Here is a 25960-nt window from a genome sequence, read left to right on the forward strand (position 1 = left end):
ATGCCTCATCAGCTTCTGAAAGATAAAATTTATTGGGAATTTCCTCGATTTCCCAGAATTTTTTCAAACGGCTGTCTAATTGTAATGTGGAAAGAAGTGAATTAGATTCAGCTAAAACTTCTGAACTACTGTCTGTAACAGATATATTGGATACAGTAAAATGATCAGGAACTGTACCAGCTACCACGAAACCTAAATGAGACTCTTGTAAGACTGGAAGATTTTTGCCAAGCCTGACAAAGTTTGGTAAAATAATATCGTAATAAACATCCAAACCAATTAGAATATCAATTTCAGAAGGCTTAAAAAATTCGTCGTCTGCTAGAAAGAATTGTTCCGGAATATTTAATTTTTTCACCAGTATTCTTGATTGAGGGAGAGCACAAGTAATCTCGGGTAATACAACTACTGAAAAATGAAATCTTCTTCGACGATCATAATTGGAAAATATGGTTATATCTGACATTTTAGTACAAGTCGAGCCACTCCCTCCTATTCCTGATATATGTACTAGTGATGTAACGAATGTCATTTTTTTAACATTCGCGAATACGAATGCGAATGCGAATATCTGCTACCGACATTCGCGAATGCGGATGCGAATGCGAATGTTCAGTTTTTTTAAATTTGTTTCTATTTTTGTAATGTTTCCTAAATTTATAATGAAAAGTTAATTGATATTTAGTGTAAATCAATCTGAATCTTAAGCTTTATTACATAATACCAAATAATAAAAAAAAGTGAAGACTGATAATGTGATTAGGATACAAGGTTAAGTTCTATCTATCTATTGCCCTTCATTTGTCCAAAGTTGAACGTAGGCCTCTCCCTTATTTTCCACTCGTCTCGGTTCAGTGCTAATGCTGTCGATCTGGTACCTGCGTATCTTTTTAGGTCATTCGACCATCTCGTCTGTGGTCTGTCCCTCTCTCTTTTGTAGTCCCAAGGTCTCCATTGAGTTATCGCTTCATTCCATCTTCCGTCTCTTTGTCTGCTGTTGTGTCCTGCATATTTTCATTTGAGAGTAGCTGCATGTTTGAGGTTAAGTTACCTTTTCTTAATAAAAAAAGATGAGAAGTGAATAGATTTTGATTTTATTAACCTAATATTATCTTAAAATTTTTTTTTCTGGTTTTCATATTCGCAAAACATTCGCACAAATTTCGCGAATGCGGATGCGAATGCGAATATACAAAAACATGCGAATATTCGCGAATGCGAATGCGAATACGAATATTCGTTACATCACTAATATGTACTGACTTGTTATACGTATCTAATTGTAACTTGTTCACAAGCTTCTCTACGATAAATGAATTTTGGGATCCTGTGTCCAAAAGAATTTTCGCTATGCAGAAATTAGCGTTTTTACCAAGTAAGGTTACTTTTGCAGTACCCAGAAGAATATGACTATTTTTTACTGACTGAACAGAGTGATTCGCTGAATGATTATTTGCGGTAGGGTTATTTTCCGTAAAATTTCTCGAAGGACCTTGAAAATTTGTTATTCCTGAATTTTCCTGTACTGGTTGGATATCCAGAGAACGGGTTTGAAGATTTGAATTACTATCGAGATGAGAAGATGAATTATTACCATTTTGAAAATGAGCAGTATTATCTAAATAAGAACTATTAGATGAGATTAGAGAGCTATGGTTACCTGCGTAGCTATTAGGTTGAGAATTTGCACCATTATTATATAGAGAATGTGAATGACTCTTACTACTAGTCATTGGAGGAGAATGTTGATTTTCGCTGATTTTTATGTGCATTAACGAATTGTGTGGTTTGGAGCAAAAAGAACATTTTTTAGAGGATTTGCACTCTTAAAAATTGTGTTTACCAAAACAATTTATACATAAATTCTTTGCCCTAATAAATTGCAATTTGGAAGAATGAGGTATATCTTTAAACTCAGAGCAAGTGTAAATTTTATGGCCCACCTTGTTACAGTAGATACAAATTAATTGAAATTGGTGATTTGAAGTTGCCTCATGCATTGTCGAATGAGATGAGATATTTTTTCTGGCAGTTTTAGGACTAGAAATTTCAACATTTTCCAGAATTACTGCACGTTTTTCTAAGAATTTTAAGAAATGATTTAAAGTAGGTATTTCATCGTGATTCCTCTCAGATTCATATGCCTTAACCGATTGAAAATCTAACTTCTTTTTTAGAATAAATATAAGTGTTAAGTCAAATAAATTTTCGGAAGTTAAATTCAAATTTTTTAGTGACAAAATATTCTTTTGAATTGTAGTGATTAATTCTCTTAATGTGTCTGACTTACATTTAGAAATATCATTACAATCAAAAATTGCTTGCAAATAAGAATTTATTATGGCGAATTTGTTTTCGTATCTCTTCTTTAAAATATTTAACGCGATTACAAAATTTTCATTAATTATCGGTAATGAATCTATAAGTTGAAGGCTTTCACCTTTTAAATAACTCTTCAAGTACACAAGTTTTTGGACATCTGTTAATGTCTCATTTTTCACTATGAGTGCATCGAAGAGCTCGATGAACGATTGAAAGTCTCTATGTTGATTTTTTTACCAAGAGGAGTAAACTAAAAAGACAGATTCACACCCAAGAAAGTTACTAGAAATGTCACCAAATTCATCTTCTTTTTTCGTTGATCATATCAGCTTTCGATGATAATCCATACATATTAGATTATACTAACACATCGCTAAAGAGTTCTAAAAACAAATGTTTTTATATAAAGTAGACTAAAAATCTAAAAATTAAAGGAATAATGCAGAAAACACAAAAAATCGCAGATTTACTTAATTAACCTATAAAATGACAGAAGTGTCAAAATTTGATAAATGTCATTAGTGTCAAAATTTAATAACAGTGGAGTAAACTTGCCTGCGGTTGGACCAATTAGAAACAAGCATTACGGCGCGGTAAATTTGAATCACTCCTCTTGGTTAAAAAACAAACTATAATATGACCTGAGAATTGTGAAATTTTTATATCCGGAAGACGAACTGCTATTGGAGCACTACAAGAACCCTCACTGGATGAACTAGATCTTATCTGAGAAGGTGCAGCTTTTAATTTATTAACACAAGCGGTCAAATCGCTTACAAGTTTGAAATATTGATTTTCTGTAAACTCTCTATCTTTTTCTTCTTTGCCTGTATTTGATGCAAGGAATTCGATTTCATTTTGTGCTTTTTCATAATCATGAAATATTAAATGAAGTCTACTTAATCGCGTCTCGAACTGGGTAACATCTAATTCTACGTCTCTTTTGGCTATAAACCAGTTAGACATACGAGTAAGAGAAGACTTAGCAATTTTTCTATATTTTTTGAACTCATCCATTTCTATTAAAGATATTTGAACACGAAAATGTCTTTCAATCACAGAATTTATTGATTTTAATGTCTTTGAATAACTGATAGCCAAATAGAATAATGAAACAAAGGGTATATAAATGGACTTATCTCACCCAGTATATCCTTTTGTTGTTGTGTCGGCAAATAATCTTGAAGAACTTTCCATAAGTTTTATGCTGGTCAAAAATCCGGCTCGATGTAGGCCAAATGAAGAAGTATCGCTTTGGTATTATTCCTAAACCGTTTTCTCCGTCTCTTGGTTGTAGAATAAATTACTTCTTTTTCCTAATTGGTTTATTTAAAAAGACTACACTTACTAAAGCTAAGTTTAGCTTTTACGCCAGACACATCGAGAATTAATATTGTACAAAAAAGTCCCAAATATTAATTTGGACTTAATTATGAACTATTATAATTGAAAAAGCTATCGTTTTTGAAATATATGGAACATTGACAAATATTTTATTTTTGGAATTGTCACTCATTTTTTGAGATAGATTTTTTAAGAAGGCCAAAATCGTGTATTAAATGTGACATAATTTTAGGGGCGTAATAAAGCAAAGATTAGAATTTGGATTATATAATAAAGTTTCAACAAAGTTATTCTTCATAAAATGCTCTGGATAGTCAAAAATCTAAAACTTAACCATCAGATATCAAATTTTATCAATTTTATACGAGTTATGTCAAAAATATGAATTACGTTAAAGAGTAAAGCACTTTTATGACAGAATATCAAAAAATGATATTATGAAAAGTTGTCTAAAATTAAAACTATGTTTAAATATACAATTACATCATTCTAATTGAAAAAACAATTTCAATTTTTTCTCAAATTACGGATACTCATCAACATTTTCGCATTGTCAAATAACTGTCAAAGTGTGGACACGAATTTTTATTCTCCGCAGTTTAATAGTTTGATTTTAACGATACAAACGAGCAGTTCTCGGTGTATTGTGTGTTATTGTGTTAATTAGTGTTCCTTTTGTTAATTTTCTTTATTGTTTATAATAGGTAGGTTAGGTAAGTGATTAAAAAAATATATAATGGATGAGACCTCGGGTGGCACTTCGCCACCCGAAAATAAGGACGCAGAGGAGGATAGGTATGTAAATAATTTTATAGATTTAAATAATAGATATAGAACTGAGGATAAAGGTCCATATTTTGTATATATTGAGAGTACTGATAAGCATTTGGGAAGAATTTTCCCAATCCGGATTGGTCACGTTTTGTTGACTGACAATTATATAAAATCCGATGTTCTTGATATCAAATCGATTGGTCTTAATCGCGTTAAAGTTATTTTTAAGTCTTATGAAAAAGCTAATTATCTAGTTAATAATAAAATTATGTCTAATAATAACTTAGTAGCGTATATACCCAAATTTTTTACACACAAGAAGGGTGTGTTGAGGAATATTGACACATACTTTTCTGAGGAATATTTAAAAAATGCCATAATATCTAATAAAGAAGTGGTTCAAGTTCAACGCATGAAACGAAAGGTAACAGATAAAGACGGTAATATTTCATATGTAAACAGACAAATGGTTATTGTTCAATTTGTAGGAAATGAACTTCCTCAAAATATAACAATTAATTTATGCAATTTCTCTGTAGAACCATATATATTTCCCGTTGTTCAATGTTTTAATTGCCTGCGATATGGGCATTCTGCCAAGCAATGTAAAACCAAATCTTCTCACTGTCGAAACTGTTCTAGCCTAAATCATACGTCAGACTCTTCTTGCGAAAAATTCTGCATTTATTGCCAAAATAATGAACACTGCTCTACATCCAGAGATTGTCCAGTATATAAGAAACAAAAAAATATCAAACAACTCATGGCCAGGGAAAATATTACATTTAAAGAAGCTGAAAGATTGCATGATAATCCATCTTATGCCAAGATTTCTACAAATAATAGATTTTCAGTTCTTAATAATTCCACTAATTTTCCCTCTCTGCCACTCCCCAGTACGTCCCAAACTCCAAATTCTAGCTTTTTGCTACGTAAACCCATTGTTCGAAATACTTCACCCAAAAGACAAGTGCAAAAACGTAAGCCATCTGCTCCGGAGTCTCCACCTATTTCTCCGTCTCTGCCTACTTCTTCCCATTTTCAATCAAAAAAAACCAAATCTTCACATAATCCCATCATACCAAATCCTCACAGAGATGACTTTATCCAATATAAGGAAAAACTAACAAGTCAGATAATAACCGTAGTTAAACAAGTAGTTAATTCAGATTCATCCGAAACAAATTACAATTTAGAAGAAAATATTAGAAATATGATCTCCTCTATATTAAGTCCTTCAAATCTAATTCCAGAAATCGATATTGAATCTTGTTCTGATGATTCAATCCACTAATAAGATAAGTACACCCAATAGTAAAAACATTAAAGTTATCCAATGGAATATTCGTTCTTTCTCTAAAAACCATCCAAGTTTATTAAATTTTTTACACAATAATCCTGTAGATATTATAGCTTTATCAGAAACCTTCAAAAAACCAAACCATTCTTTTAAACTAAAAGGGTATAAGATTATCCGACAGGATCGTGCAAATGGCTTTGGCGGTGTTGCCATTGCAGTTCGCCAAGACATTAAATTTATAAATTTTCCTATTACTTTTGCATATAAAAAAGATTTAGAACTTTGCGCAGTTAAATTTCCGTCCTTAAATATCATACTAGTATCGGTGTATAAACCACCTAAATTAAATGTTTCTAAATCAGATTGGTCAAATATCTTTCGGCAATTTAATTCTCCTGTTATCTTCTGTGGCGATTTTAACAGCCATCATACACTTTGGGGATCTCATATTAATAAAGCTTGTGGTAATCAATTAGTAGAAGCCTTAGATGACAATAACTATGTTGTTCTCAATAATGGTAAACCAACTAGAATTTCTCGTCCAGAAGAGCTACCTTCGGCGGTAGACATTACATTTTGCTCTGCTAGTTTGGCTAGTGATTGTTGTGTATGGGATGTCGTACCAGATGCGTTAGGTTCAGATCATTGCTTAATCAAATTTGAAATTATTAGGGATAGAGTTATAATAAATAAAAATCCAGCATCTAAATGGAATGATAAATTAGCTGATTGGTCTGCATACTCCACTATACTGGAAAATTCGTTAATTAGTACAAACCAAAATCTAAACTCCAATCTACTAAGCTTCTCTATTTTTATGGAAAAGGTCTCAGAGGCAGCATCCGCAACTATTCCCCTAAAAAGAGCAAGACAACAAGTAACTCAACGTCCAATATGGTGGGATACCGAATGCTATGATATGTTTCGTCGCAGAAAAGAAGCCCTGAACCAGTATAAACGTGTCTCAAACTATACAAACTATTGTCAATATCAAAATGTAGCTAGTCAAACTAAATTACTATTTTCTAAAAAAGCTCGAGATAGCTGGATATCTTTCATAAGCAATATTAATAAAAACACGCACCCTACTAAAATTTGGCAATTTATAAAAAAAATATCAAACAAAGACTCAACGGGATCGGGCAGTATATCAGCTGATATGGTGGACGATTTTTTTGAGTTTTTTATTCCCAAACTTGCATCAAATAAAATCGACTTCAGTAAATTTAATAGTAATGTAGCATGCAATGAATCATTTTATATGCCTATCAGTTTAGAGGAATTACGATTAGCAATCAAACAATCTAAAAGTACAGCACCGGGTTTTGATAGCATTACATATAAAATGATTGAATACTTGCCTGAAATTGCTAAAGGAATTCTTTTAAATATTTTTAATAGTTGGTGGTTGCAAGGATTATATGACCAAAGTTTAAAAAAAACTGTAATTTGCTTACTTGCTAAACCCAACAAAAATTTAAGTCTACCTAACTCTTACAGACCAATTTCATTAATATCATGCATTACAAAAACATTTGAGAGAATTATCAAATTAAGAATGGAATTGCATTTTGAAAGTAATTGTTTATTACCTATTAATCAATTTGGATATCGCAGAGGCAAAGGCACCTCTGAAGCATTAGCTCAATTAGTTTCCGACATTCAGAATGCACTTTCCGTTAATCTTATAACGGCATGCTTGTTTTTAGATATTAAAGGGGCTTATGATACTCTGGATATTGATATTTTAACTGTTCAGCTCATAAAATACGGTCTAAATTATAAATTCGCACAAAGAATCACAGATTTGTATAGGGACAGAGAAGTTTTCATTCGAGATTCAGAAAATCACATTTACGGCCCTCGATTATTATCAGTCGGAATTCCGCAAGGTTCAGTCCTAAGTCCAGTACTTTTTAATATCTATACTGCAGAATTGCATGACATGTTAAATGAAACAAATAATACAATTAAAATTATTCAGTATGCAGACGATTTCTGTATATACAGCAGCCGTAAATCATATAATGAGTGTTTATGCGATTTGGATCTGATAATGCAATGTGTAAAAAGATGGTCTATGGCTTTTAATTTCACGTTATCCCCTGAAAAATCTAGCATCACCTTTTTCACTAGACATAGGTTAAGTTCCCCTACCAGTATAAATTTAAGTAATGTTGATATTAATGTATCCTCTCACCATAAGTATCTGGGCGTGGTTTTGGACAAAAAACTAACCTGGACACTCCATGTGAATCACATTATCAACAAATGCGAAAAAGGTTTAAACATGCTTCGTTGCATATGTAAAGCTAGATGGGGTGCCGACCCAAAGATAGCATTAATGTTCTATAAATCGTATATTCGGTCAATCATTGATTATGGATGCTTTTTATATGGTTCATCGTCAAAATCTAATTTATCAAAAATCGATCATATTCAGTATAAGGCAATACGTATATGTATTAGTGCGTTTAAGTCAACGCCATGTGCTGCAATTCTAGCAGAAGCGCAGGAACCTCCTCTAAACCTTAGAAGAGAATTCTTGTCTAATAAGTTTCTATTAAAGACCAGGACTTTAGACTCACATAAATTATTAAGTAAAATTAACAGTCTCACTGAATATAACTTAACAAATTCTTATTGGAGAATTAAAACTTCTCCCCCTCTTACAGATGCTTATCTAGAAACTAACAACTTTAGCATTAACACTAAACAAATATTACCCATATATAACCTTTCTATTGAGGAAATCGCAATCTTTCCAAAGATCATAAAACCTACATATAGAAACCTACCATGCCAAAACAATAAAATTATAAAATTAATCTTATCTGAATTTTCTAATTATAAATACATCTATACAGATGGTTCGAAAACATGTAATAGTGTAGGTAGTGCTTATTATGTTTCTAATATAAAAAGTGGTAATTCTTTTAGACTACCTAAATGTACATCTATCTTCACTGCCGAACTTTATGCTATTGAAAGAGCCCTAACTTACGCGGTTGAACAGAACTTTGGAGACACGGTTATACTATCAGATTCTTTATCTGCTCTTGAGGCAATATCACAACCAATAACCAAAAAACACAACAATGAGTTGTTATGCCATATTAGAAAGACAATCGCTCGATTTAAAAATAAGAGTAGTGACTTGGTCTTTATCTGGGTAAAAGGACATGCTGGAATCAAAGAAAATGAGATAGTGGATGAAATGGCAAAGAATTCGGCAACTTTAAATGAAATAGTAGATTTAACAATCTCCAGCGATTACATTCCAGAATTACATAAAAAATTAAGAAAGAAATGGGAAACTATTTGGCTTAAGTTTGTACAAACTTCGAGGAATCCATACACTTACATATACCCACAACTTCCGCAAAATATCCCACACATATTTGATTATCACGTTACTCGGTTTTATTCCACATCCCTAAGTCGCTTAAGATTAAACCATGGCAATTTTCCTGCACATTTAGCTAAAATAGGAATGCGTATCAACTCTCTCTGTTCATGTGATAACTACTCTACTGCAGATTTAAATCATATAATCTTTAATTGTGAACTTAATAAAAACCATACGAAAGCACTAATTGCTAGACTTCAGGAGCGGAATGTAAGTTTACCGCTGAATATTTCACATCTACTAAGCTTCAATACCAAAACTATTAATGATATTATCATACAATTTCTTAAAGATTCTAAAATAAAAATTTAATATGACATCTTCAATCTTCAATTTTCAAATATCTGTGGCAAAAAGTTCATCTAATGCCATCCCCTCTTTGTGAACACACACACACACACACACATCAACATTTTATTACAACTATGATAACTATGTTATTATCACTTTTACGAAAAAGAGTTATTCTTCATAAAATGCTCTTCCTGGTCTAAAATCTAAGATACAACCATCACATATCAAACTTTTTTAATTTTATACGATGTATGTAAAAAATATGAATTTTTCTTAAGAGGGGGGGGGGGTATGGTTTGAAATCAACATATCAAGCACATTTTTGTGAATTTTTTTCGAAGCTATGGTACAATTATTTTATTTTTAAATTAAATAAACATATTAAGTACAATTCAAAGAATATTTAGAAAAAAATTCAATCCAAGATATTGAAAAGTAAGCCATTGATGACAAATTTCGACAGGCAGCTCACAAAAAAATGGATCTTGCGGTGGACATCAGAACTCGTCACTAGATCATACGAAACAAAAAATTCAAAAATATTTAATTAGCTTATGTGTTTTACGAGTTCACAACGTCGAGTTTTTTATTTTTAATGATTTTTGAATTTTTGGCATCACTCAGAAATCAAAAAATTGAAATTTTTGGTACAATTTTGTGAAAATCAACAGATTTATTATTGTTGAACAAAAAATAAGCAAAAAAAGAAAAATATCTCGACGTTGTTACCTCATGAAATGTCTCAAGAAAATATGTACAAAATATCAGGTAGATCAGCCGAGTAGTTTTTCAGTTACAATGTCCACCGCATTTGAAGAAGTAGTTTTGAGAAAAATGCGTTTAAAGTTTTGACAACTGCATCTTTATCTTCTTATTTGTCTGCCAAATAGTAAAGTGATGCACATTGAAATATGTTTTTTGAATCGAGGGGTAATCTACAAAAGAGAAGGCGAACAGTTGTCTAACATTTCTCACTACGCTCAAGCGTGCTGGCGCGAAGTCGCGGCAAAGCGAGTCGAAGGTAGGGGATATTCAACACGCTGTATCTCTGGTAATTTTACTCCGATTATTTTGAAATTTTCAGAGAGTATTCTTGAAAGTATGCACTTTTATTTGAAATAATAAAAAAAATTTAATATTTCAAACCATACCCCCCCCCCTTAAGTGCCTTTATTATTCACAATATTTTAATTAGAAGGGTGTAATTGAACACTAAAACAAATTGTTTAATTCCAAACAACTTTTCTTAATAACACTTTTCGATATTGTGAAATGTAAAGGTACTTTACTCTTGAGTGAAATTCATATTTTTTGACATACCTTGTATAAAATTAATTAAATTTGATATTTGTTGATTGCATCTTAGATTATATACGATTCAGAGTATTTTATAAAGAATAACTTTTTTTCGTAAAACTGATAATAAAAAAGTTATCCATAGGTTCCAAGTTACGCAGACATACTGTATAAGAGCTAAAAAAATTTTTTTTACTGAACATTTTTTATTGTTGAAGCTTATTATTAAATGTATTTTAGGTAAGTTTTACAGAAAAAAGTTTTGATCACTTTGTATAAACATTTTTTTAGCTGGTAATTTTCGGTTTTTGTATTACATTTTTGTTATCTTTCTTAATTTTCTCAAAAAGAAATAGTTTATTTCATTTCTAAAGTAAAATAATTTAGTGCATTTTAAAGATTACATCCTAAGCTTTAAAAAAGTACTTACAAAACTGTAATAAATGTGTTCAAACTTGAGTAATACCATCTTAATGTGGTGGTAATTCTATAAAACTACGAAGATTTCAAAAATTACATTTTTTGATACGTCATATCATTTGAAATAATTTTTGAGATTTTTTTTAATTAAACATCATTTAGTAACATGCTTGAAAGGTAAGTTGTGCAAAATTGAGAGTTTTATAAGAAAAATTGTATTAGTTACACATTTTTAAATCATTTTTGAACAAAATTAATGTAAAGCTCACTTTCCGCCCACACAGTACTTATGACCATACCTTTTATTTCTTTCTATTATAACCATAAGACAGCTTAATTATTCTTCTTTCATGTTCAATTTGTAAAATTTCATTTGATCCATTAGTTAAAGAATTACATTAAAATATCTCAACCCTGCACTTCGCCGTACGCTAGTTTACAGTGCGCCAATGTTCTTTGCGCCAATAGAAAATTCTTTATATAAAGTTTTTTTTTGTAAAATGTTCTGAATTTTTCAATGGTTTTTTTCTAAAATTGATATTTTCGGAGTTATTTAAAAAAACATCTAATTGCGTAGTTCATTTGTTTAATAAAAAATATGAAGCACCCACTTCTCGAGTAGAACTTTTTGATATGTTGTTTATTAAGGCCATGGGTACATAATTCGCAAATATTTTACGGCTATCCCTACCTTTTCTGTCTTTACATGACAAATTACGTGTAGTAAAATTCACACTGGTATGGAAATGTAAATATTACTAGAATATCATTCTACTTGACAATGTCATAACTAACTTAAAGAGATGGCTTTTGAATGTTCTTGGATAACTGTTATTTTTTGTATAATTGCAAATTATGAATTCAGTTAATAAATGTGATAATTTTTTCACTAACTTTGTATTCAGTGATTGTAATAATTTATATGTACCTACAACAAAAACTAATACTCAATTGAGAAAAGAGGAAAAGTGTTAAGTGATTTTTTAATAATATATTGTTACTATGGAACGCTTACACTTTTGAACATCTTTAACAACAAAATACTTGGATCACAGAATATATCTTGATGTATTCTCTGCTTCTATCTTCCATAAATAATACACAATAAATAACTTTTTATAAAGTTCACGTCTTAAATTAATTATTTATCAAATACACTATATATCAATATTATTTAATCAACAACTCAAAAGATTCCCGATTCATGTCAAATATTTAAAATCGTCACTGATTGTCAGTGTCTGACTGACAATATGCTGACAATATTCTATTCGACTGAGTGCGTTGTATGACAAAGATAGATTTGGAAAATATTACCACGGACATTGTGTTAATTTTTTTCCAATCCTGAAAAAACCGATAAATATTTTTGAAAAATCTAAACGCAGAATGATAGACTAAATTATTACCGAGGGCCGAAAGTCCCTTAGATTAAATAAAAAGTTTATTTTGAATGAGATATTTGAAATTAAAACTAACCCTAAATTTTCTCTTAGTTTTTCACCCCTGTAACTAATTAAAATAAACATAGAAGTTCTCAGCGACTTTCGGCCCTCGCTAATAACGTAATCTTTCATTCTGCGTTTAAATTTGTCAAAAATACTTATTAGTTTTCTCAGGATTCGAAAAAAAATGAATCCCCATTTGAATAGCATTGCAGCCGGAAATACGTACCCATCCTCTTAAAGATTTCTTAACGAAATTACAAAAAGTTGTTTGATTTTTTCCGAAGTGAAAATCTATATGCACTCCCCTAAATGTGACATGGGATAATTAAAGGCCCATGGGGCGCGTCAGAAAATCACATGGGGAGAAACCTTGTATAAACCGGTGTTATGTATTTAAAAATCTAGTTCTTACCTGATCTATTCCTCTGTTATCAATCATTCCTGGAGTGTCAATGAGACGTATTTTTATTGCCCCATCCCATATTGGAAAAACATAAGTTTTCACGTCTTGGGTAGCAGATTCTCCAGTTTGTATATATTCGTTTTGATCTGGATCTCCTGTAGTAATATCATGCATATCCCCCTCTTTATCAAATATAGTGAACTTGCTAGGAATTAGTACCATTGGTTTATTTTTTTTCGCTTCCTTCAGATCAGTAAAAGTTAGATAGTTGGCGAAAGCATTGATTAACGTTGATTTGCCAACACCTGATTGACCTAATAGTAGTATGTTGATGTCAGAGTTAAAGTTTAAATTTTTCATCTTATCTTCTATATTGGACCCCGCCATATTGAAAGACTATGAGTTTCTGACCAATATAAACCTATAAAAATAAAAATTTTAGAGATTATGTTTTATTGATTTTAATTTTAAATCATGTAGTAAGATTTTTCGTTACGTGTACAATCATCAAATATTAAATTTATTCAGCCATATACGAGGTAGGTCAAAAATATGAACATAAAATGTTATTGACAAACTGTGTAGATGACTAAAAAATTTGATATTATGATTGCATTCTGGATTTTAGATCATTTAGAACTTTTTATAAAAAATAACTTTTTTTCATAAAATTAGAACAGTTTCACATAGTGCCCAATTAAGTCTGCAGTGATGCAGATGATTTTTTTAAATGAGAATAGGGGTCTTGTGGTATCTCGTTTGAAAAGTTATTCAATTCTCTATTTAGTAACATAAACATTAACATCATTATTTTGTACAGGGTGGCCAAAATTTTTTTTTTAATTAAATTAATTCATGAAGAAGAAAAATGTATGTAATTTTTTTTAACTCAAAATACATTTTACTGCTGTCAAAAAATGGAAAAAAATGTTTATTTGAGAAATAAACATTGCTTATCGCTTAAATTAAATGTTTGCCAAGAGGCAGGTGGGTGGACATTTGACATTTAATTTAAGCGAAAAGCAACGTTTATTTATAAAATAAATATTTTTATATTTTCTGACAGCAGTAAAATGTATTTTGAGTTAAAAAAATTACATACATTCTTCTTTTTGTGTCAATAATTAATTTAATCCAAAAATTATTTTTCGGCCACCCCGTATAAATAATATTATGGTTTATATTACTGAATAGAGAAATAAATAACCTTTCAAATAAGCTACCACACGACCCCTATTCCTATTTAAAAAAATCACTGATTACGTCAACACGCCCAAATGGACGATGTCACTATTATGGCATAATACTTAACACATTCATCGACACGACTGCATATAAAGACATTTACTCCATAAGAAGATGTGTCTACATGTGTAGCGTGCCCGTGAATGTGTAAATACATATGTCAAAAAATCGTAATAATGTAAAAATATAATAAAATCAATGGGAAAATCCCAATAGTTGGCTGTATACCATAGTTTAAAAAAACCTATACATATGTAAAAACTTCAAATTGTATTTTGGTATAAAATCGTTTATTTAAAAACCATCTAAAAGTCATCCACATGGATTGCAAAACGTTTTCGTTCTGAATAGAACATCTTCAGTGCATTCCGCAAAGTAGTTGTAACTAGCACACCAATGAAGGTGGTAACCTCATAATATATGGCTTACATTATAAATTTTAATAAAATATTGTGACTACTAGTCGATGTTAAAAGATTAAATTATGTATGTGCCTAAAGAGCAACATGCTTCCCTGCTCGAAAAAACTAGGTACTTGCCATTTCAATTATAGACGGAGAGCTAGAGGCGAGAAATCATCGTCATAAGTAATATGGAGTTTGGCATGTGAAATGTGTCTATTGTATATTGATAACTATGACCCCTTTCAGGCTGACACCTCAGTGGATACAGGAAGTAGCAATAAGGGATGAAAGGGGAAAGTTGGTCAGTCATTAAATGTTTTCACCTTCTATTTTGTTAAACCTCCATCGATTTGCATGAAAATTAGTGAGTAGTTAGAGCATAACTCAAGAAAAAAAACTGATATGGTGCCAACGTGCGCTTTTACCCTGGGGGTGGATGCCACCCCTTCTCGGGGGTGAAAACTATTTTATTAAAAATAACCCCATTAATCGATAGAGGGACAAATTTTAAGCAAAATTTGTTACTTCTAATTACTAAAATAAATCAATACTTTTTGAGTTATTAAAGATCAAAGATTTGAATTTTTCGTGACATAAATGCATGATGTAAAGCGGTTTTTCGTGAATAATTCAAAAACTGTAAGTTTTATCAAAATAGTTATGATTACCAAAATTGAAGATAATAAAAAATAAACGAGATTTATTTTTCGAAAAACCTTTGAGAATTAATAAAAAGTGAGTTATAGGTGATGGAATGTATATTTTTTTCGGCTAGTACCCAAATCTAAGTATTCAAGCTCAAATAACGGGAAAACGGTGCATTTTATAAAATATATTTACTAAACACTTGTCAAAGTACTCAAGAATACCTATCAAGTGAGCTCCAGATGAAGTTTATAACATCAAAGCTAAGCAAGTGATGATTTAAATAAGAGAACCCTTTCGAGTTTTTAGGAAAAAGTGAAAATTAAAACATACGCTATTTATATATTTATTTTGAAATTTGTTAACAGAATAATTTTTAAAGGAATTTCGGGAATGAAGTTATTATTATAATTTATTATCAAGTTCGTTTTATTACAATTTAAATATAACAAGTTAAAAATGCGAGCATTATTATAACGAAAACTTTGTTTTTTATGTATTTAAATTCCTAATATGGAAAATTGCTATTATGAAAAGTTGTTTAGAATTAAAAATTATGTTTAATGTGCAATTATATCCTACTATTTAAATATTGTGAGCTATAAAGGCACTTTACTGAGCGAATTTCTTGAACGAAATTCACATTTTTTACACATCGACTAAAATCGATACAATTTTATATAATCTTATGTTTATGATTGCATCTTGGATTTTAGACCGTACAGATCTTTTTATGAAGAATAATTTTTGTTCGTAAAATTAATAATAAAAGAGTTATAAATGAAAATGATGATTGGTAGGTATCTCTAATTTGAGAAAAAAATTAAATATTTTCTTTTTATTACAAGAATGTAGATAATAGTTACATTATTATAATAATTATTAATTATTTAATTATAATAATAACAACTATTGCATATATTAGAACACAGTTTTTAATTCCAAACAATTTTTCGTAGGAACAATAATTTACAACAGTGTGAAAAAAAAGGTACTTTAATCTTGAGCGAAATTCATATTTTTTAAAATACCTCCTATAATATAGATAACATTTGCTATCTGATGATTGAATCGTAGGTTTTAGACGATGCAGAACTTTTTATGAATTATAACTTTATTTAAAAAAAAAAAAATTTGTTGGTCTGTGCCCATTGAATTGGCAAGTACCTAGCATCTTCGAGCAGGGAACCATGGCACTCTTTTAGCATGTGTTCCACTTTATCTATTAACATCGACTTGTAGTCATAACATTTTAATATATTACATTATGTAAACCATATACGATGATGTTAACACTATTTACAGTGTGCTAGTTTCAAAATACTCGGCAGGATGCACTGAAGATGTTCTGTTTAGAACGAAAACGTTCTGCAATCCATGACATTTTATAGTTTTAAATAAACGATTTTATACCAGAATACATCTCGAAGTTTTTACTTCTGTATTGGTTTTTTATAACTTTATTTCGTAAAATTAAAAATAAATAAGTGTCCCGTAATATATGTGTCCAACTTAAGTAGACACACTGTATATTATACAATATAATATACATAATACATAAATCATTGGGTAGACAGCACCAAAAATTTGTAACCTGCCATTTAACATTACATACTTACATTAAAATTAATAAGTAATATTTATTTATTTGATATTTCAATTCTTTTACAGTTTATATGAAGTAATATATTTTTGAAATAATATGTATGTTACTAAAATATTATTTTTATATTATTTCGATATTTAATTGAATTTTTTCTATCGATATAAACTTAGTGGGGTTCTAGCCATGGGCAGGGGGCAGCTGCCCCCCCCCCCCTACAGCTTTTACAGTACTTTTGTACTATCATTTTCGTTAAAAAGGCACGTTATCTTGTTTATTCACTGGTTGTGTTCCCTTGCCCCCACTTTTTTTGGTCTAGAACCGCCCCTGTATAAACTGAATATGTACAGAAACTGAGGGTGTCCAATAATGGGCACATTTGACATAATATTCAAACACATTTTTGCTATATTTTATATAAATGTCTTAAAACAATTTTAAAAACTTATATAAATACTATAATAATTAAGCTCCAAATCTTTGGAGCCTAAACTTTGAAAAATGTTTGTAGCATAATGTTTAATGGTATCAACTTTTCCGGGAGCTCATTTGATACATATTTCTAAGTACTTTGACAAGTGTTCAGTAAATATATTTTATAAAATGCACCGTTTTCCCGTTATTTGAGCTTGAATACATAGATGTGGGTACTAGCCGAAAAAAAAATATGCATTCCATCACCTATAACTCACTTTTTATTAATTCTCAAAGGTTTTTCGAATAAGAAATCTCTTTTATTTTTTATTATCTTCAATTTTGGTAATTATAACTATTTTGATAAAATATACAGTTTTTGAATGAGCATCAAGTTAGCTAAACACCTATCACAAATCGATTCGAAAGTAGGTGGATAATTTGCCGCTAATTAGTCGTTAATTAGTTGTGAAAATACCGATTTTGTCGTTTCTTTTTTTTTTTATTTTTTTAGGTGCTTTGCTAACTTGATATAAAGTTAGCAAAGCACACCTTCGAAAAATGACTTTAGAGCGTTCGTAGGAGAATCGGAATAGGATTAGTTTTTGCCGCTAATTAGTCGCTAATTAGTTGTGAAAAAATTAATTTTCTAAATTAATTTTTTCACAACTAATTAGCGACTAATTAGCGGCAAAAACTAATCCTATTCCGATTCTCCTACGAACGCTCTAAAGTCATTTTTCGGAGGTGTGCTTTGCTAACTTTATATCAAGTTAGCAAAGCACCTAAAAAAATAAAAAAAAAAAGAAACGACAAAATCGGTATTTTCACAACTAATTAACGACTAATTAGCGGCAAATTATCCACCTACTTTCGAATCGATTTGTGATAGGTGTTTAGCTAACTTGATGCTTATAGTTTTTGAATTATTTACGAAAAACTGCTTTACATAATGCATTTATTTCACGAAAAATTCAAATCTTTGATCTTTAATAACTCAGTCCCGGCGCTAGGGTATAAGGTGCCCGCCTGCAAAACTAGCATAGGCGCCCTTTGTTTTTTTAAATTAGTATTTTGTATATTACCAGTCATAAAAAGCTCATTTTGGCGCCCTCCAAGTAGGGGCGCCCGCCTGCACTGCATCCCTTGCAGGCCCGTTATCGCCGGCCCTAAATAACTCAAAAAGTATTGATTTATTTTAATAATTAGGGGTAATAAATTTTGCTTAAAATTTGTCCCTCTATCGATTAGTGGGGTTATTTTTAATAAAATAGTTTTCACCTCTGAGAAGGGTTGGCATCCACCCCCAGGGTAAAAGCGCACGTTGGCACCATATCAGTTTTATTTCTTGAGGTATGCTCTAACTACTCACCAATTTTCATGTAAATCGATGGAGGTTTAACAAAATAGGAGGTGAAAACCTTTAATGACTCCGTTTACTTTCCCCTTTCATCCCTTATTGCTACTCCCTGTATCCACTGAGGTGTCAGCCTGAAAGGGGTCATAATTATCACCATACAATAGACACATTTCACATGCCAAACTCCATATTACTTATGACGATGATTTCTCGCCTCTAGCTCTTAGACTATTAGCACTAGGTTGGTCTGTGCTAATTGAAATGGCAAGTACCTAGTTTTTTCGAGCAGGGAAGCATGTTGCTCTTTAGGCACATACATAATTTAATCTTTTAACATCGACTAGTAGTCACAATATTTTATTAAAATTTATAATGTAAGCCATATATTATGAGGTTACCACCTTCATTGGTGTGCTAGTTACAACTACTTTGCGGAATGCACTGAAGATGTTCTGTTCAGAACGAAAACGTTTTGCAATCCATGTGGATGACTTTTAGATAGTTTTTAAATAAACGATTTTATACCAAAATACAATTTAAGTTTTTACTTCTGTAGGTATAGGTTTTTTTTTGTAAAAATATAAATCAACCTGTCTTAGGATTTTTCTCTGAAGTGGCCTATTGAACCTCTATATAACTGAAAAAATTAATACCTGATAATTGTATCCTAGGTTGTGGATCATTTAGAACATTTTACAATAAATAACTTTTTTTGTTGAACTAAAAATAAAAAAGTTTTAAATTTTATAAAAAAAAAAGTTGTTCTTTGGGGTTTGTCAAAAAATATGAATTTTATGTTCATATTCATATTTTTTGACCTACCTCGTATATGGCTGAAAAAATTTAATATTTGATAACTGTATTTTAGGTTTTAGATCATGTAGAACCAGTGGCGTAACCAGGTGGGTTTTGGTGGGTTATAACCCCCCCCCACCCCCATTGTGATGTAATTTGAGCTCTACAGGGTGTTTCATTAATAATTGTCCGTATAGTAACTGGAGAAACCTTAGCACAAAATACGAAGATTTAACCTAAAACACTTAAATAAAATGTTGTTCCTTACTGAGTTACAGGGTGTTTGGTCTAAAAATTTAAAAATTATTTTTGCTCAGAATTTTAAAACTATTCGACGTATCTTTTTCATACTTGGCAGAAAGAGCGACTACTAGACACCCTACTAAATTGTGATAAACAAACGTTTCTAGCTACTACCAGAGGCGTACGACAGGGGATGGTGAATGGTTGGCCCTTCTCAAATTCTACGCCACTGACGAAATTGCTATTTTAGTGTAATTTTTTGATTTTTCAATACTTGTTATGTAAATAATATACTCTTCATTGGTAACGATAAAGTCCTTAGTTTTCGAGATATTTGAAGTTAAATTATGAAACAGCAGTTATTTTGATTAATTTATGATATGATTCATATGATTAAAATTTAAAAATTATTTGTACCCAGTACTTTAAAGCCATTTGGCGTATCCTTATAATACTTGGCAGACAGTGTAGGTACTTTACACCCTACTAAATTAAAATAAATAAACGTTTCTAGCTACTACCAGAGGCGTACGACAGGGGATAGTGACTGGTTGACCCTTCCCAAATTCTACGCCACTGACGAAATTGCTATTTTAGTGTAATTTTTTGATTTTTCAATACTTGTTATGTAAATAATATACTCTTCATTTGTAACGATATAACGATTAGTTTTCGAGATATTTGAAATTAAAAATGAAGCGACACAATACATTAATCAAAATAACCGTATCGTTTCATTTTTAACTTCAAAAATCTCGAAATTTTATGACTTTATCGTTACGAATGAAGAGTATATTATTTTTATAGAAAGTATTGGAGAATCCAAAAATTGAACTAAAATAGCAATTTCGCCAGTGGCGTAGAATTTGGAAAGGGTCAACCATTCACTTTCCCCCGTCGTACGCCTCTGGTAATAGCCATAAACGTTTGTTTAACATAGTTTAGTAGTTTGTATAGTACCTATACTTCCTGCCAAGTATGAAAAAGATATGTCGAATAGTTTTAAAATGCTGAGCAAAAATAGTTTTTAAATTTTTAGATAAAACACCCTGTAACTCAGTAAGGAACCACATTTTATTTAAGTGTTTTAGGTTAAATCTTCGTATTTTGTGCTAAGGTTTCTCCAGTTACTATATGGACAATTATTAATGAAACACCCTGTATATGCTTAATACCATTATCATTCCAAACCCCCCAGAGATCCTCCAGTAGTTGTAACCGCCCCTCCTTAGGTTCATCCTGGTTACTCCGTTGTGTAGAACTTTTTACAAAGAATAACTTTTTTCATAAAACTAAAAATAAAAAAGTTTTTTATAGTGTCCAGTTAAGTCTGCACCCTATGGAAAACTTTTATTTTTAGTTTTATGAAAAAAGTTATTCTTTATAAAAAGTGACTTAATTAGACGTATATAAACTTGCAAGCAAGTACATAGTCAAATAGGATGCATAAGGTACATAATCAAACCATAACCATAATGTAAGACAGTTAATAGCAACATAAGAAGTAGTGTATTCTTTTTCTCATAGGCATCTTTCAGTGCGTCACAGTTTTTCGATTTCTTTCTAACGCATGACAGAAAAAAGGCACGTCTGTGATTACAGACATTTATAACATTTATTATAGTTGTCGATAGATGGCGCTATAATCGAAAAAAAATTATTTACGAATTATATATAATATTATGTATACAGTTGAGTCCGCGAGTCTTTACCCGTGCGTCATCATTTAAAGCATACGAAGTAAGTCAGAAATTTACTGAACGCAACGGTAAATGGATATTATTCCGATCACGGGTTATTATAAAATTTGACGTTATCAAATAAATAGAATGTCAAATTTAAGTTTTGCTTTAAAATTTTGGTGCATCATTACAGCTACATTTGAAGTAGTTTAATAAATTATTTTATTATGATTGATTAATAAATAAATAAACAATTTATAAAAAAATTCAATAACATATTTTCTTTTTGTTATTTTATTCACTTTGGCGGAACCTTAAACACAAGCATTCAACTGTGTCAACAATGAGGTTAGCTTTGTACGTCTTCAAAATTTATCTTAAAATAACATAAACTTATCACAAAATTTCTAACTCCAATATAAAATTAGTTGTGAAAACAACTGTTTGTATACTATAAAAAACTTCAAAATGCAAAAACTCGACAAAATAACAGCAAAAAATTCAACAAACTGACAGCCACAAAAGTAAACAAACCAAAACGTCAGAAATTGTACTTAAAATATGTGAAGACATCCCCAATTGTCTTTCTTTGTACCTATCTCTTTTCAATACACTGAGTCTTAATCGTTCATAAAAATAACATGTGTTTTTTACTTAAATAACAGGCGGCAGCTGGTTTGTCATTAATTTCATGCGTGCAAAAGAATGATGCTAAATAAAAAGTATGTGTTTTATCTCACCAGGTATTAATGACGCACGGGTAAAGACTCGCGGACTCATCTGTATCTACGAATATAATCTGTACAATTCATAAGACTATACAAATCAAAGAAAATACCATTTTATAAATGCAATAAACACAATTGATTTGTTTTTATGCCAAATTGCAAATAAAATTGGACAACTGTCAGATTTAACTAAAATGCATGTTATTATAAAATAAATGTTATTATAAATGTGTATTATCACGGACTTACCTTTTTTCGATCATTTGTGACACACTGAAAAATGCTCATGAAAATAAGGACCATTGGTACCTATGTATGCTGTACTTGAAGTTAAAAAAAGGTGTGATGAAAATATACAACAGAACATAGATCGTAGGCAATAATATAAATAATATGGAATAAAAGAGGAATATATTAAAATGAGAAAGCTTAGCTTAAGATGCCTATATAGTTCATTTCAAATATGTAACAAATATATAGGTATAGGCACAAAGAAACACTTTTCCTTTCTTAAAAGTTTATACATACAGTGGAACCTCGATTATCCGTCTCTCCATTAACCGTCACCTCTGTTAACTGTCAGGGTACATACAGAAGTTGTATTCAGTTATACATTAGCAATCATTTAAATGCAAAAAATAAAAAAAAAGTTAATTTGATTTGTGATGAGGACACAAACGGCTATCCATTGCTGACAGATAAAGAAATCATTGAAATGGCAACAAAGGCGGACCAAACCTATTGGGACCGTGCAAGTTCGGCAAAGCGACCTCTATTTCTACGCTATGTACTTTTATTCGCACTTTTAATTATATTGGCCAATTATATTAGTCCTGGTTGCTGGATAATTGTCAAGGCCATAGTCCAAAAAAATAATAAGAAGAAAAAATAAGATGCAGGTTATGTTATGCAAACGTAAACAATTGTATGTAGTAAATAAAATTAGTTATTAAAATGCAGTACTGCAAGCAAAATACAATTAATTAAATTTACCTTTATATAATAATTGCATATCATATCAATATTGTGGAGCAATATATAATTTTTCTGCTTCAATGACAGAAGGTATGAAATATAGGTCAATTTGACAATTTCAATTGACAATATGAATTATTTAAGATAGTTGCAATATTTCTACGCGACTCGCGCATGGTCGTTTCTCGTTTCCCTTCCAAGTACTTGCACACCGCGAATTCGGAAGCTGACACAGTAGCTATATTGATGCTTGGACACAAGGAAGCTTGACTGTAGCTATATTGATGAACCTATTGTAACTGACAAAGATTTGCGTAAATAATCTAGAGAAGCTGCATCGCATATGCAATAATTCATCGAGTGGTATTCTCAACAAGAAGAAGCCAATAAAGTAGATTGCATGATCTTATGCCGATTAAGAAATTCAGCCGTCGCAAAATATGAAGCAGCAGTAAAACAAACACAGATTTCAGAATATTTTAAATTGATTCGATTGTATGAACACAAATCCCTCTTATATTGTCAAACAAACCATACAAATGAAATTTGAGAGTTGTACTATGAATTTTTATTTTTTTTAATGTTCTGTTAACCGTCTTTTCGATTATCCGTCATACCCTTGGTCCGGTGCCCTGACGGATAATCGAGGTTCTACTGTATACCAATACTGTAAAGTTAGGTTCTAAAAAAATAAAGTAGGTGATAATTAACCCTACCAAAATATTATATGGAACGTAAATTACACATAAACTGCTTAAAGTTTTATTGTGTTACTATTAAGTCTAATTTGAATTAAAAATAAAAACAGTAAAGATAAATCATTATAGTACGCCACTGATAATAAAAATTGTCTGACAAAAAACTTACCTTTTGATAGTAAGGAATGTTTGTATACTAACTAACGTGGATGAAATTGTGCATAAATTATAAATATTGGAGGTAACTATAGACAGTTAATTGCACAACTTAGGACAAATCTTTTATAGCGGCCGTTATCGACTTGTCTCATAAAAATAGCAACAATGACATATTTATCTAAAACTTACTGGCAAAACAGATATCACCATAAAGATAGGAAGTAGTCGATCGAAATATTTATCATAAATATATCTTATCTTACACGCACAAACTAAAATATCGTTATAACGATTTATAAGTTATCTGAACATTTATTGCAATTGCAGTTACATACTACGCTGGTGGAGGTCACGCCTACAGAACACAATAAACCTTTTTATTACTTACCTTATAGTTCAAGAGATGCTATACTTTCTTGAAATCAAAATAAAAGATATATTATTTGTTCGCCGTTCTTAATAATTTGATAAAACACTATAATGAAAATGTAGTTTAGTTACACAGGGTTTTCACGCACTGAAAATATTTTTAGATAACCTTGATCAACCACTCCAGTTCATCCAACTACAAACTTTATTCACAAAATGTCAATATTTTTCATGGAATCCGTATATACAGTGATGAGCGCGCTAATAACCGGCAAAATAGCTCAAAAGATGGAAAATGTATTAAGTTGTAAGATAAAAAGGAATGAAACTACTGGAGGTGGGATTTTACCGGTATTAACTTATAATTTACATTACCATTATGGATAGTTTCCACCTTTATACCTTTAAACGTCAGCTAGTTAACTTCGGTCATAATTCTACATAGTATGACGTTCTTTCAAACCTAGTTTCAATAGGTTATGTACGTCTTCTTCTTCTTTGGTTTATTGGCCTCTACCTGCATGAGTATTTGGCTAGTCCATCGTTTTGGCATAAAGAAAAAATCCCTTATTCACCTACAATTTAGAGTTGGTATCGGACAAATACAACAAAGGTAAAAACTTTTCTCGTTCAGGGATAACTGTCGACCATTACACAATCTGCCTCTACTTCTTCTTCTCGTTCTTTAGTTAATTGGCAATTTTGAATTATAATGGGACAAATACAACAAAGGCAAAAATCTTTCTAGCTCAGGGGCAACTGCCGATCATTACAAGATTCCGTAATGTGGCCTCGGTTTCCTTATCCTTTTTCATCTTTCTGATGACCTCAACATTTGTTATTCTATCTACCCAACTTATTTTTAATATTCTTCGCCAGGTCCACATCTCGAATGCTTTAAGTCGATCGCTTATGTCTTTCTTTAAGGTCCAGGCCTCCACCCATACAGCAACACTGAATTATCTAGTCGTACGTAATTTTTGACATATTGTTCAAATTATTTATTATTTTATCAATTTCATTTCCAATATTTTGCTTTCCTCATAACTACGTTTGACGTTAATACGACATTTTTTTTTCGCATAAAGCAAAAATCAATTGAAGACAATAGGGCTTTTCATTCACAGTCATTTGTTTCTAGCTGTCATATGTCGTATAATCTCTGTATATTAATATTATACACAGATTATACAAAAGCTCGAAACAAATGACAATCGATGAAAAGCCCTATAAAGCAAATGTAAATAAAAACAGTTTAATTCATAGTAATTTTTTTATTCTAAAATTAACTTAATTTCTATTTACCATGATTTTAGACGTCTCGGATTCACTCCTGTCACTTCAGAATTGTCGAAGGTTGTTTCAAATCCCACATTTATGACTTTATTGCAATAATTAAATATTAAAATTTGAAATTATGCAGATATTGTTTGCTTTGAATTACTTAACATTTGTGTTAGTCTTTATTAGAAATGTTTAAAGTCTTCTTCTTCATTTTATGTAGACATGACTCTGTCTGTTTTTCAATGTGCCTACCGAAGTTGTCGTTCCATCTTTTTCGTGGTCTTCCCACTGATCGTCTTCCTATTGGGGAACCGTCTCTCGCTGTCCTGACTACTCTATTTGTTGT

The 25960-nt window shown here is 30.9% G+C and overlaps 1 protein-coding gene across 5 annotated transcripts in view; it reads right to left on the reverse strand.

Moving 5' to 3' along the window:
- The window catches only part of LOC126887194 (uncharacterized), an 85287-nt gene extending 59937 nt beyond the window's left edge, over window positions 1-25350 (reverse strand). For 3 of the 5 annotated variants that reach the window (XM_050654587.1, XM_050654586.1, XM_050654583.1), the window contains exons 1-2: window positions 24350-25350; window positions 13020-13431 (exon numbers count right to left, since the gene is read on the reverse strand). In XM_050654587.1, coding sequence (XP_050510544.1) covers window positions 13020-13397 — 378 coding nt within the window. In that variant the 5' untranslated portion in view covers window positions 13398-13431; window positions 24350-25350. Of the gene's footprint in view, window positions 1-13019; window positions 13432-19334; window positions 19402-23971; window positions 24173-24349 lie in introns of those variants that run through there. The other 2 variants (XM_050654585.1, XM_050654584.1) reach the window with 2 other exon arrangements.
- Between the last annotated feature and the right edge of the window lie 610 nt (window positions 25351-25960).

This window comes from Diabrotica virgifera, chromosome 6 (genome assembly GCF_917563875.1).
Source record: "Diabrotica virgifera virgifera chromosome 6, PGI_DIABVI_V3a".
Lineage (NCBI taxonomy): Eukaryota > Metazoa > Arthropoda > Insecta > Coleoptera > Chrysomelidae > Diabrotica > Diabrotica virgifera.